The 14,269-nt window shown below is 41.4% G+C and overlaps 2 protein-coding genes across 2 annotated transcripts; one reads left to right on the top strand and one right to left on the bottom strand.

Annotated features, from left to right (window-relative positions):
- Positions 1-1,276: 1,276 nt before the first annotated feature.
- On the top strand, positions 1,277-10,461 carry eps8l1a (EPS8 signaling adaptor L1a). The gene is made up of 15 exons (XM_079746898.1): positions 1,277-1,369; positions 2,408-2,540; positions 2,821-2,876; positions 4,305-4,443; positions 4,759-4,847; positions 4,960-5,034; positions 5,125-5,273; positions 6,762-6,906; positions 7,382-7,440; positions 7,522-7,630; positions 7,808-7,948; positions 8,221-8,353; positions 8,901-9,066; positions 9,251-9,383; positions 9,610-10,461. Exons 2-15 carry the CDS (start codon positions 2,420-2,422, stop codon positions 9,694-9,696), a joined length of 1,602 nt encoding a protein of 533 aa, XP_079603024.1. The 5' UTR covers positions 1,277-1,369; positions 2,408-2,419; the 3' UTR covers positions 9,697-10,461.
- Positions 10,462-10,980: 519 nt separating this feature from the next.
- On the bottom strand, positions 10,981-14,242 carry nme4 (NME/NM23 nucleoside diphosphate kinase 4). The gene is made up of 5 exons (XM_079746903.1): positions 13,489-14,242; positions 12,738-12,868; positions 12,381-12,482; positions 11,519-11,631; positions 10,981-11,131 (listed from the first exon to the last, which is right to left on the bottom strand). Exons 1-5 carry the CDS (start codon positions 13,631-13,633, stop codon positions 11,005-11,007), a joined length of 618 nt encoding a protein of 205 aa, XP_079603029.1. The 5' UTR covers positions 13,634-14,242; the 3' UTR covers positions 10,981-11,004.
- Between the last annotated feature and the right edge of the window lie 27 nt (positions 14,243-14,269).

Genomic DNA, 14,269 nt, shown 5'->3' with positions numbered 1-14,269 from the left:
GCATGGTACCGTGACTTCAAGCTGCTCGGGGCCACACCCCCACCCTCCTCCTTGACCCGCCTCTCTCCTCCTTAAACACCTAAACGGCGCATTTGGGGAAAGCTCAATGTGCGAATCGCTCGCAGTGGCTGTAATTCTGCACCACGGCTGAATTTCGGGAACGTCTTCAAATACTGTGTTTGGGGCCTACTCATATCTATATTAAAGCATCCATAAAGTTGCATGCCATGGGACCTTTATTAATTGTTAAATGTTGTTAGGATGTAGGCTACAGCTATTTCATTGTGCCCAGTATAAATTATATGTTCTTACCAAGGGCGTAGGAACCGGGGGGGACGGGTCCCCTCCAATATTGGAGACAGGCGCATCTGTCCCACCTAAAAATTATACCGGGGGAGAAAAATATTTTATTTTATTTTGAAAGCGCAACACAGCTTCTTGTCACCGCTTCTTATTCTAAAAAACTGGAAGATTGAGCATGCAATTAAAGAATCGATTTGATATTTATCAGTTCATTACTGCCATTCAAAATGTGTTTTCCTTTACATTTACAAATGTATCTTTTTAGTAGAATAAAATATATTTGTGAATTTTTTCAGTGTAGCTAATTTATGACATATTTCTGTTCAAACCATTAACGGATCTGTCAGCTTTCCGATATGTGTCCCCCCCAATGTTAAACTCATTCCTACTCCCCTGGTTCTTACTATCCCAAATATTACAATAGTAGGCTAAAAGATCTGCCAAAATCTAGATTTAACTTACTCATATTTAGGTCGACTTTTAAATAAAAATCTTATAAACATGTTGGCATGGTTCCCTCGGAAATATTGGCTACGCCAGGATCCTTTGTGTTGATTCAAAGAACAAAAGCTTTGAGATCGGAACGGCTCCAAGGCCAATTAGAGATCGCCTCACTGCAATCTGTGCTCTCAAACATGGTATAGTTTGCCTAGTAGGCCTACAGGCCCAGAAGGCAAACTCTTCCCGCCAGTTTTCAGGTTTGACCGTGTCTCTAAAGATTGATGTTGAAGCGCAGAGGAGAAAGAATGTAGATTGTGGAATGTGCGAGAGTGTAAGATTGGGAGCGAGATTTCAGAGAGAATCTCTCACACACACGCACACGCACACGCACACGCTCACACTCACGCTCACACTCACACCATCGACCGGGTGTTGTCGTTGCCAGAAGAGAGTGAAAGCCACGCGCGGTTTGCCGGAGCTTGGACTTGTTTTTCTCGTTCCTGCATATCTGAAAAAGGTGCGACATTACTGACACAGCTAAGCTCAATGCACACTGAGGACAGCAGAGGAAGGATTGGTGGCTCCCCCAGCGTATTGGACTTAAACACTCAAACAGCGGAAAAAGGTATAGTGATGGGTCTTCTATTCTATATCCTACCTTTGTACAACTATATTAAGAGAAAGAGAGAGAGAGAGAGAGAGAGAGAGAGAGAGAGAGAGAGAGAGAGAGAGAGAGAGAGAGAGAGAGAGAGAATTGTAAGGTGTTTCTGTCTTTAACCTACTTCTAGGCAAGGCAAGTATATTTGTATAGCACATTTCAGCAACAAGGTAATTCAAAGTGCTATACATGAAGTCTTCAAATCCTTTAAGACAAAATGCCAAATAAATACATTATAAGAACATTTAAACACATTCTAAATAGTTACAATAAAAGTCTCAAATTTAATTTAATTAAATTTTGATTCGTCATTTTTCAGAAAGAAATCAGACGGACAAAGAGAGAGCGGGACAGACAGAGAGCTAAAAAGACAGATAGATTACTGTCGGCTGTTGTCAGGTGTCCCATCTCCATTGTTGCTTTTGTTGTTGCATACGTTGTACACAGAACAGAGAGCGTGGGATATTTGCCTAATAGAAACAATCCACCAACTAAACACACACAACTCAGCAGGTCGTTATTGAATGACAGGTGGCCTGTTGCCAAATAATGCCATGTTAATGATCGAATGAAGAGCAGAAGGTTTGCCGGCCTCTTATGACTCACATAATTTCCACAGATACACAAACGTTGCTCAATCTTTAAATCTCCACGACACACCTTGACAAAGAACCAAATCATTGTTAACTTGCACTGGGAGATTATTATACTAAACCCAAACTGGCCAAGAAGTACCTTGCAGAGATTGTGTTTTTTCTGTGCAAATAATTACCAAGCTTATATCCAAACAAAAGCTACCAAGGCCTTGAACTATCATTATTTTCTGTTTGTATTATTCTATATTTAAAAATACCCTTCTCTTGATGTATTTGTTTATGTCTCATACTATTTGCCTACATGTTCACTTAAATGAATGCACATGCACTCAAACATACACATCAATGATATAAACACCCTGGCACATGCACAAACAAAAACACCCCCCACACAAACACGCACACACAGCACAAACACTAGATGTCTACCAAGTCCCCTCCCCTGGTTGCGGGGAAGCCTTCGGGGGTGCGGGTCATGATCACTCGCGGAGAACAGCCTCCTGTAGACAGCTTTCCGATGTGCTCAACGGCCTACAGCCAGGGTACGTACCTAGGGTTACTGTCTGAGCCTTCTGGCTGAGTGGGACTTTTCTTGTATGTGTGTGTGTGTGTGTGTGTGCGTGTGTGTGTGTGCGCGTGCGTGCGTGCGTGCGTGAGTGAGGGAGTGAGTGAGTGAGTGGGTGAGGTAGAGAGAAACCAACCCCAACCTGCTCCTTTTGTACTCCAGCATCTGCTTAATAATTAAGTTTGGAGGTTTTATTGAGTGAGCACGTGTAGGATTGACATGAGTGTTTCACTGACCTCTGTCCTCTTCTTGTTCAGTGAATAGCGGAACGTTGGAGCCCCAGTCGTCCTCTGTGAATCCACAAAGAGAGGTGGTACGTATGCATAACACACGTAACACAAGACAACCCAGAGGTTAAAAAACAAAATAACACTTTGGATTGTTGTTGATTGTGTTCTATTCATTTACTATTATTGGCAAGCTGATTTTTATCCTGCTTGCAACTAGATTAGAGCAATCTACAGTATGCCAAACAAAAAAAGCAACAAAATTGTCATGCTCTTAATTCATCTTTGATGATACGGTAGCTGCTATATGATTCAGAACTGACCAGTCTTGACTAAGGGACGTTTGGCACTCTGACATAAGAGAGGAGATGAGGGATACCTTATTGTCACACAACCAGAATTTTGGGGTATTTACAATAGTTTAGTCCCACAGATTAGACTTTAGGGTAAGTAAACCCCTGTTTTAGCAAGGAAACTTGCTATGAGCATTCATGAGAGTGGTAAAGGTTTTAGAAAAAATGGACACATTGAGTTCCATAGGAGCAGGTAGAAAGAGCGTTGTCAAACATTCTCAAAACCCACGTCAAACTAGCTTGAACTGCGTAGCTCTTAGAAAGATACCCATTTTGTATAAAGCTTTGTGAGACCCAAAGGGAATTAGAAATCGATTTTGGGGTGTTTAATATCTCATGGCAAACAAGCTCAAATATCTAAAGTTTTACTTTATTTAGCTTCACAGTTGTGGGATTCTTGCGGGAATCTGGCAGCATGTTATTGATGAAAACAAACTCAGCCAGCTGTAGTAAACTGTAAAAACGTGTCCGTAAAGGTTTCCAATCCGCACCGTGTAGACTGGCCATTGTAAGAGTGTATGTGTACATTAAATACCGCTTTTAAAGCTTCATCCTCTCGCACAAATTTGTTATTTCTGGTAGCATATCTCTGTGATGAAACAGGGAACAAGTTCTAGCTCCGACCCTTGCCATTTCTGGATTTTGAGATAACATTCAGTGCAGCATGTGTAGGCTTTGTTTACTAACATCACATATGATGCACAAGTTCCTTCCTCAACCACAATACACATCAAACAATGTACACAGTAACCATTAACAGGTAAATGTAGAGACAGTAGCAAACCAAAAACATGCAAAGAGTCGCAGGGGTAAACTTCTGTGGTACTATTGCATCGCTCAGTCTGTCCGTCAAAGATTTCATAACTCTGTTAGCTGGCTGCTAATCTGGTCTGCTATTCATGATCATCATTCTTAATTATAACAACTACTACTACTACCACCACTGGTGATTAGCTAAACTTTCATATCGGTTAAAATTACCTGGACAATATCCAGGTAATTATTACCTGGACAATATAAGTATTCAAATTGGCACTACTGATAACAACAAAATAGCCTTTAAGAAATTAATTAATTAATCTGACACTATTTGGTTACTGTACTGTGTAACCCAAAGATTCTCAACAGCAGTGTATGCGTTTGTGTTCATTGGGTATTTAGGAAATCTTGAACCACTGCTTTGACGATGTGGAGCGCTTCATGGGCCGCCTGCAGCAGACGGCAGACGCCCAGGGCGTCCTCAACCAGAGGAGAAGGCGGAAGAAACGCAGCAGGAAGAGCAAGAAGGAAGACGAAGACGGTGAGATGATGATCATTAAAGGGGATCATTAAACCCCCACTTAAAGCGTCTGTTGAATGACGCATAGAAGATAATTATAGGTACAGTTATTAGATTCTGACCTTTAATGTCCTTAATTTTTTGTGTTGGAGCTAAAGTTGCTTAGGTGTATTGCATGTTTGCGTTGTTGTACGTAAGGTTGAAGGGTTACCATTTCAGGTTATTCTGTATGTTTTAATTAATAAAAAAACGTTTTGGCTTATTTAGACTTAACTTAAAAAAAAACCTGTTTTATTTAAGTGCACAATGAGGTTATTCAGACTCTTTGCTTTGCAGAAAATGTGCTGACCATGAAAGCTTGCCCGCCAATCGAGGAGGAATTTGTGGGCATCTTTCAGAAAATCAAGTATTCGTTCAGTCTTCTGGTGAGCACCAACCATCCCATTTTGGAAAAATAAATGTTGGTTAATCATTTGGAGTTGAACAAAACAAGTCAGATCCTCCCATCTCAACTGACCGTATGTCTGATTCATTCAGGACCGTCTCAAGCCTTGGATCACAGAACCCGACTCCCCAGGACTGCTGCATCACGTCTTCGTTCCCCTGGATCTGGTAAGTCCACTTGACTTTCCTGACCGATTCCTCTGACTGTTTGACTGACTGACTGACTGACTGACTGTGGTGGTTTTCTCTCCCTCACAGTTGGTCAAAACCACCGGAGGGCCAGAGCTGGGGGCCTCTGTGGTCAGTCCTGCCCTGACCAGTGGAGCCGTGTCACTGCTGCAGAAACACCTGACCCAGGAGGAGAAAGACCTCTGGAATACACTAGGACCAAACTGGACTTCACCATGGTAACTATCTAGCTAGCTAAACTCTAAACTACTCAGTGTTCTAACTACCCAATGATCTAGCTTCTTAGCTATCTAGTATCTATCTCGTCTAACTTCTTAGTGTGCTAATTATCGACCCTCCTTATGGCTTACATAGCCTCCTAATTACCTAGATATTGTCGTGGATAAAACCCACGGTCTAATACTCTAATAAATTACGAGAGGTCGAGAAGGACTAGGGTTGAATGATCAAGGATTAAAATCCATTCATCGCCTTGTTTATTTACCTGATCTTAAATCACCATGACCTACCACATGTGTTTAAGAGATGAGCCCTGTGAAAGCAATATTAATTTAAACTAAGCTAAAATAAGCATTTGTAATAGTTAACAATGCCACTTTATTTGTCTATGGCATATACAGTCATAATCCTAAAGCTGGTAGTGTCTGATTTTAACCGGGGTATGGATTAGTTAACTTAACCACTAACTTGAAGCCTACAGAATATACATTCTAAAGCCACAAACGAGAAACCATAGGGGGTAACAGATGTCTCTAAGAGGCCATTGACATGAGGCGTCAGGGGTTCATCGGAATGCAGGCATTTGTTTGACACAGGAAGGCCATCAATAGTGTTTAACATTTTGCTCCACTGTAAATATATTTACCTTATATTCATGTTTAATTTATGCTTAAATTTAACCTTACTTATATTTATACGTATTATCTAAGTGAACTGAGAAATAGGCTGACGTCATTGACTACAGAGAGATGTCTGTCTAAGTGTTTGCCGGTCAATTCAGGACCCTCTGAGGTGTTGAATAACAATGGAACAGGGTCTGGAACCTGCCCCTCCCCCGCTGCTGGTACATTTCTCTCCACTAATATATTCCAACATTTGGCAGAGATATCCTTTTCAACCTTCATTATTTTCTACCATAATATCTAGCCTCTTGGGGTAGTAGACTTACCCCGACATTGTAACAGTATTCTGCAGTAAACAATTTTCCTCCTGTCCACTCACATAAACCTTACCACCAATGCACCAATGCAATGGCTGGTTCTCAGACTGGGTTCCAAAACCAAAAGCCTCATGATCAGAAGGTGAAAGCTCTCAAACAATAAGGTGAATTTTCAAACAAGAAAAGTGAACTGCAGGCTCTATGGTTTGAGATTATAATCATTTTAAGGCTTCCAGAGTAATGTCTCCACTGAGGCCCTTGACCATTGACTACACACATACTGTATTGACTGTGAGGTGACAGTAGCACCACAACTAAAACTGCTTTGTGTCGCCATTATTTCATGAAAAACCCTTATGAATGCTGTCCAAAGGTGGCTTTGTGAGGTTATTGCGGATTGTGCTTCATCACAATTTCTTCACCATGACTTTATTTCTAAAGTGTCTTTGAGTACTTCCAAGAGGACCATGTAACTGAAAGGTATGATTACCATTATATTGTTATTATACTATCTGTTCCCATGAGCTGCCTCTGCCCTTGCTGCCAGTTCCCAGCTTGGGGTGTCTGTCCCTCCCTACACCCCTGTGTTCCTGGATGGGTGGGAACCAGAAAACCCAGACAATCGGCCTTGGGATGACCCGGTTGAGGTGCAACACAGAGAAGATGCGTCCAGTGCAAAGAGGGCGGTGGAGGTACTGCCTATTATCGTCATAGCACTCATTTTGTATAGGAAAGTTTCAATTAAGTGATCGGAAGTTCCATAAAATAAGCATCCATTGTGGTAATTTTTGACCGGATTTTCTGAATAAGCCAGCAACCAGTTGTTATTGTTCATATTATAATGGTTAAAAAGCACCAAGATGGCATCTTGGAATGTGCACCACAATATGTGACACTTCTCTGAACTCTCTCCTGTTATGTTTTCTTAGAAACTTTGTCATGCAACACATTATTTTGTAGTTTTCGTTTGCATGCATTCATTGTTCTCTGCGGCCTGACATATACTGGGAGTCACTTTGGAGTGAAAATCATCCGCAAAATGGCTAGTTTTACATGTAGAATATGGTGACCATATAGATTGGTGAAGGATGACAGAATATCAATGTTAAGGCACTCATTGACAGAGGCAGGAAATGTATTTACCAAATGTCAAAATGCTGTGCCCAGGAACCTTCTTCGCAAACGTCAGAAAGGCCTTCTTCTGGTCCACAGCAAAGCGATGAGTTGTAAGTCCAAATCCATAGTGACACATTAAGACTTCCCAATGAACACACTTGGTCTTGACTCTATGTGCGACGGTCCAACAGAGATGGCAGCACATTACCACCAGAGGGCGAAAGGATGTTCAACTGCAGTTACGACTTTGTGGCACGAAACAGTAGTGAGCTCTCAGTACTCCAAGGAGAGACCTTAGAGGTATGTTTTATCCCGTTATAGTGTAGGTTGTGGTGGGATGGTGTTGTGTTCAGTAGCATCAGTTTCCCCAGTAGTCTCCCCCAAAAACTGAAATTATCCTGCAAAAATAAATGCATGAGTAGCGTGCCCAGTTAAGGCTGACACCAAAGCTAGGTTTTTATCCTGATCATTCTGCAGGTCATTGAGTCCTCTAAGAGGTGGTGGAAGTGTCGCAACCGCTTCGACCAGATAGGATTTGTTCCCTTCAACATCCTGGAGCCCATGTCGGCCCTCAGTGACCATCCGGAGAAGAACCAAGTGGCAAGGAGTGATTCAAAGGTATGTTATCCATCCAAAGGTATTTTGTTTTTTAAATATAAATAGGCCTACATTGAAGACGAGGATGATTTTAAGGTTCTGTCAACTTCGGAATTCGAAGCCCATTTAAAAAGGACTCCTTTAGTTATTGTCTTTGATTTTAGCTCGGCCTACCATAAATGTTCAGTGTTTCTTAATCAGGTCTTCCAAAGAGTCCCAATGTTACTATCCTACCAACAGTTACACAGTTACGATAACAGTTAGCAATTTCTGCTTCAATTTGTGTTAAATAGAAGGTGCCTCTCAGTCCTCCCACCAACAAGTGCTTGTCGTACGCCTCGCCCAGTCCGTCCTCAAACAGCCCCAGCACCCTTCCCCGGAGCACGCTCCAACCCAACGCGATGCCGGGGGACGACGCCGGAAGAGGTAGTTGTAACCATGCAGGGTGTCCTTTAATTTATGCCAAAGACTTAGGGTCAAAACCTCTTAATAAGGTACCACCTTATTTCAGTCAACCACTTTTGTTGAAACCTCATCGCAACTGTTTGAATGAAAATTGTCTGGAAAGAATGAAAAACCCACCTAAACTAAATTCTCCTGTAACATATATCACCCATGAATGAAATAACCCTATCAACATGAGTTCCAGCAGATCCATTTTTGATTCGGAGGGCAGGACTCTCTCGATCGCGGTCCAATATTTTGCACACGCAAACGCATTGCATTGGCGAAAACAGATCTCCATTGTAGTCACTATTCCTTACTTGAGCAGCAGACACTTTTACAAAGATTTTTTTTTTAACCATTAATGAGTGAGCATGAGTTAAGCATCTTGCTCAGGTAGGCCCAAAGGTAAACAGTGAAGTTCGTAGTGGAACCCAGAACCTTTTGGCTGGGAGTCAAAACCCTAAACCATGTCTATCCTGCCCCTTCATCCGACATGCGACCCAACATGCTTCTGTGTATGTTCAAGGTTTCATGATGAACAACGAGCTCCTTCAGAGGCTCACCACTGGCCGGGCTGGCTCTGTGCACCCCCTGGTGATCCCCCGCACCACCGACACCTCCGCCCCCCTGAACTACCACTCCTCCACGCAGGAGGTGGAGGTCTGGCTCTCTGCCAAGGGATTCAGCCAGGAGTGAGTCCACTGGGGAGGAGGGATTAATGTTTGATCAACGTTTGTGTTGTTATAATTAATATGTGTGTTATCTTATTTCATTTCATATTCTTCTGTTGAATAGTATTCATATCAATAGTTTTTATTCATGTTGTTTTTTTTGATTGTTCATTCTTTTTTTTATCCATATCTTAATTGTCGTTAGGACAGTGCAGTGTCTTGGCGTGCTGTCTGGTGCTCAGCTCTTCTCACTGAACAAGGAGGAGCTGCGGACCGTCTCACCCCAGGAGGGGTCCAGGGTCTACAGCCAGATTATGGTCCAGAAGGCCTTGCTAGAGGTACCAAACTCCTGTGTGAATATAAGACCGAGAAAAATGTATGCGTGTGCATGCATTCAAGCTTCTGTGTTTTTGCATGAATGCTTGTGTGTGAAAACTAAGTTGAACTCTCACTTGAACACCTAATTAACCTGCTATCCCTACAAGAACTAATGGTAATGAATAAAAACTAATTTGAAAGAAACTCACTAAATGAATCTCTTCTGAACCCACCCATGTGTTCCAGGACGTGCGTAAAGCCACAGAGCTGGAGGCGGTGATGCAAAAGCAGAAACTCAAGGCCGACCTGCAGGAAGGAAGTGAAATATTATAACGCTTAACGTGAACAGAGCAAAGTGCTTAAGGATAATGAAGCAGATTCACCACTAAACACCAGGTATCCCTAATGTTCTTCTTTAGAGAGAACAACACTCCCGACTGCACAGGTGGAGAGAGTTGGAGGATGATGGGTTTGCTCAAAAACCAACCAATTGTGGTCTAATCTGTCTAACACTGTTACTGAAAATTAGATTTTACTTATTTCCAAACAAAACAAAACCCATAGAAGTCATTTAAATGAAGGAATTACATTGTTTGTTTTTAAATCACACATTAATATAATCACTGTTAACACAGACACAGATTGCACAGTGAATTTGACCACGCAAGGTGCACAACTGTATCTTCATGGACAGATATAACAGTAAACCAACTAAAAATGTATTTATGATTCCAGCCAATCAACGTTGACTAGTTGAGTAATGATAACTAAAACTATTTTGCATCTTAAGTAGCATATGAACTAACTATTTTATTTTCATCATGTACATTATAAATTCCTGAGACATTATATTTGCTTATCATGATAATGAAATTCTGCACATGGGGGGAAACATTGCACTTTTAATCAAGTGAAAATATAGAAGAGCGCAATAGTGATCAGAAGTAAATGAAGTAACTTCTGATACAATCCCAACAGCTCTCTTGTAAACACTTTATCAATAAATGTTTGTCAGATGACGTTCATTTTTAAACGGTCCACCGATAGTAACTTTCAGAAAAGAAAAACTCAGATATTACAATTAAGGCACTCATGAAAATGTCTTTGAAAACACAGAACACTTCAGAAATACTATCTCAGAAATTGTGAATAAAGATGTTCAGTTTAACTGCCCCCAATTACTTATATTTATTTAAAGAATACAAATATCCCATTTACTTTAACAGAGCTGCATAGTTTCACAGGCTCCATTCTACACACAATTACATATTTATTTTTATAGTTGTGCAGCTCAAACCACTTGGGCCAAGTTCTGTCAGCAGAGGGCGCTCAGTACCTCTACAGTGGGGAATCGCGTTAATAAGGCAAAGGTTGATCGAGGTAAGAGAGTCCAAGTACATTGCCTCAATGTCTGTAAAACGGTATAATGCACTATGAATCATAAACATTGGCAACACACAATGAAAAAAATCGACAGTGATAATCAATACAAATATCCTGAAATCACAGCATCAAGTTACACAAACGTAGATTCAAAAAATCGCAAATCAACCACTAGCCGTTGAGCTAAAAAGTCCCCTCTCACTGAACCGTTTGTGAACAACTTGCTTCACATTATCTCTCTCTTTCATTGGTCGCTCTTTATTTGTCCTCTTTGTAGGTTAAACTATGGTCATAGCATTCCCAGCGGAGCAGCTCTTTGCCTTCAAACCACAGCTGGATCTCCCTCTCAGCACCCTCAACAGAGTCACTGGCATGGACCACGTTCCTGATTACAATAGCAGAAAAACAAACATCAATGTTGTTCACCAACTCAAAATAACATATATTTATTCATATTTATTTCTTAACCCTGTGTTGCTAACTTCCTACTTGTAATCAATGCTCAATACTTTTTGATGACAATTACTAGAGACTATATCACTAGATATTCAAACATTTGTTGAAATGTTAACAGTGTAAGACAAGCTGTTTCAACAATTGCGACCAAGTAATCCATTTGAATTGGAAAACAAAATTATTACTTATACCTTTGACGCTTGTAAAAGTGCCCTTCCTTTTGTATTTAGGTCTGTACAATATAATTGGTGGTAACCTATAGCTAGCAGAGCTAAGCCCTTGGATGGGGATCAGTACTGTGTCGTTTTGAGCTCACCGGCTGACGTGGAGGCTGAGGTCTCCACGCACCGTGCCTGCCGGGGCCTCCGCTGGGTTGGTGGGGCCGACCATCCTGCGGGACGACTGGACCACGTTCAGGCCCTCCCACACCTGTGTGCACGATCGGCATCTCACGTTAGTGATGGGCAGTGGGTGGACGTGTCGGCTCTGAGAGGCGGCCTCTTTGAGGGGAACTATGTGAGCAGACTTTCTTAGCTGACGAGCCTGTAGAGCTGTCTTTTTTAATATACATTGTATAGCAGCAGTGTGGGGGAAAGTCAGTGAATGGGTAAGCACTTGCTTTAACATAATCCGATTTAGAAGTAAATCTATTCCGCATTCACATCAGCTACTACAAATTACATTTTCAATACTGTAGCCTTATGTGAAGCTAAGAAATTATTTCATCCCAAAAAATTGGAGACTTCATAGCATATCGTATAATGAAAACAACTATTATATAATTCATCCTCACATTCAATAGGTTGCATTAGGAAACCAATATGAACTGTATAGTGTGCAGGATGTAAGGATTTCTACTGTGAGGTTGCAACTAAATTTCATCCCCTCACTTCCCAACGTATGCAAAGCTGCAGTGGCCCATACTGGCCTGTAAACTGCCAGAAGTTAATCCAAAGTACTTCCCATGTGTCAAGTGAGGAAGTTGCTTAATATATTTCTAAATTGTATTGCTATTTATTCACTAAAAATATAGTCCATAGCTTCCATCTTTACTAATAGGAGACAGCCAGTATATTTGGAAGTGTCATGCAGGTAGCACAAAATCAAAAGTTAGGTTAAATTTAACCTAACTTTTAAGATGTGGAAGAGCTTTTGCACGAAAGCCTGAGGGATGTTACCATGGCGACCACAGGCCCCGATGTCATGTAGTCAACCAGATTCGGATAGAAGGGCTTCTTCACGAGCTCTCGGTAATGCTGAGACAGGAGACCGTCAGATGCCTACCCAGGGATAGAAGAAGGGAGAGACGAAGAGGGGGACGAAGAATGGAGAGAAGGTGGGGGGGGAGAGATTCAATTAAGAGGGGAAGAAGGGTAGGAGATGGCGAAAGAGGGAGGGGAACAATCTACACATTTCCAAAATTCGCCTTAATTTTTGAATTATTATTAAAACTACTACTAGCAGCTTATTAATACTTTTTCAACGTGATTGATGCCCCTTTTTGAATTTGTAGGGACATGCACACTTAGGCCTACCTGCAACATCTTCAAACCCACTAGTTTGAAGCCCCGTTTCTCAAAGCGCTGAATAATTTGTCCAACGTATCTTCGTTGAACTCCATCAGGCTTCACCGCTACGAGAGTGCGCTCTACTCCACCCGTGAAACCTAAATAGCATCGAAAATACAGGAATATATTTTTGGCAACCACATTCCCTTACATAGTATTGGAAGCATGGAATACACGCAAAGCTTAGGTTAAACTCGTAAGTTACCCGACGAGCTAATGAATGGCAGCCAGGCTTCTATTATTTACATATACATGTGACTCCCTTGCGCTCCACAACAAGTATCCAATAAAAAAAGATGACTATTGCTTGGTCTTTGTGGGATTGTCTCGTGCGAAAAGACCACGGTGCTTCTGCTGGTTTATTTTTCAGTCTCTGCCACCTCTGCCTACCGATACAAATAAACAGGTAAACAGTCATCTATTCAACTTTTCTGTCGATAGACCATCTGGTGACTTGGACTGACTCAGATGTTTTTCTCACTTTGTAAAATGATAAAACATACAATATCAATGAAACAATTTTCAATTAAATTGTAGATTGTTATCTATGTTATTACACCTCGACCTCAATAGGCGGTTGGACCTCAACATTAATGAGGCTTAACTTTCCACATTGGTGCAAGCTGGCTACAAATAAGTAGCATAAAAAGTAAAATAAATAATGGCATGACACCCCTGTTGGCTTTACAAGTGTGGTGAGATTAGTGGACCTACTTACTGGATTGAGTCCGGTGTATGGCTCCGCTGGACAGAGGTGCAGAGGTAAACTTGGAAACAAGCGCTTTTTCACTGAATCGAGTCCGTGTAAAACACCGCCCATGTTGAAGAATACTCTTGAAAACACATGTCTGCGAGAGAATCATGATCGTTAACGTGCCCAAATAGTATTAATGGACAAGCCTAACGGTTTATACAGATAACTAGGCTGGTGTCGTTTTTAAACGGTCAAACAAAAATCACGAGTGCGTCCAAGCGCATGCAGCCTCACTTCAGATATGTGGGAAACGAATGTCAAGCGGACATGTCCTCTTGGTTTATTTAATCACCTTAAAAACTTACGCCAGCAGCGACCCTGAACATTTCCGAAACTCCCCGTTTACACCTCTTCTCGCTCCTCCTCCCTCCTCACGTTTATCAATGACCCTATGGTCAAATTCGAATTGGGACAATAATAAGCCCACATCTTGCAAACATAAAAACCCAGGAAAATTATAAACTAATTTGAGATTTAAATTGTGTTATTCATCATCCCATTTTTTTTCTCAAATTACAACCGCCATTAGATTTTATTTGAGCTAAGTCAGTTTGCTACCGATTTAATAAAAATATTATGGTGACATAGCCAACAATTGGACGGATAATTAAACAACGCAGCCGCAGGGCACCCAGGAACGCTGCAATAGGACGTCAGAGATGGCCAAAGGGCCATCGTTCTTACCCCATCATCTGGGGTTAATGACATGCAAGGTACCAAACAAAAAGAAACCCGTTTCAATCCA

Source organism: Pollachius pollachius (genome assembly GCF_949987615.1).
Source record: "Pollachius pollachius genome assembly, chromosome: 11".
Lineage (NCBI taxonomy): Eukaryota > Metazoa > Chordata > Actinopteri > Gadiformes > Gadidae > Pollachius > Pollachius pollachius.
Note: the sequence above shows the minus strand (reverse complement) of the source record. Positions and strands in the feature narration are given on the sequence as shown.

Bases quoted from the DNA above. Each gene is read 5' to 3' on its own strand.
- eps8l1a (XM_079746898.1), top strand. From the start codon at position 2,420: ATGTCTACCAAGTCCCCTCCCCTGGTTGCGGGGAAGCCTTCGGGGGTG. The intron at 4,848-4,959 runs GTGAGCACCAAC...TGATTCATTCAG, and splicing joins AGTATTCGTTCAGTCTTCTG to GACCGTCTCAAGCCTTGGAT. The intron at 6,907-7,381 runs GTACTGCCTATT...TGCTGTGCCCAG, and splicing joins GTGCAAAGAGGGCGGTGGAG to GAACCTTCTTCGCAAACGTC.
- nme4 (XM_079746903.1), bottom strand. From the start codon at position 13,633: ATGATTCTCTCGCAGACATGTGTTTTCAAGAGTATTCTTCAACATGGG. The intron at 12,869-13,488 runs GTAAGTAGGTCC...GATGCTATTTAG, and splicing joins CATACACCGGACTCAATCCA to GTTTCACGGGTGGAGTAGAG. The intron at 11,632-12,380 runs GTAACATCCCTC...TCGTGCACACAG, and splicing joins CGGGGCCTGTGGTCGCCATG to GTGTGGGAGGGCCTGAACGT.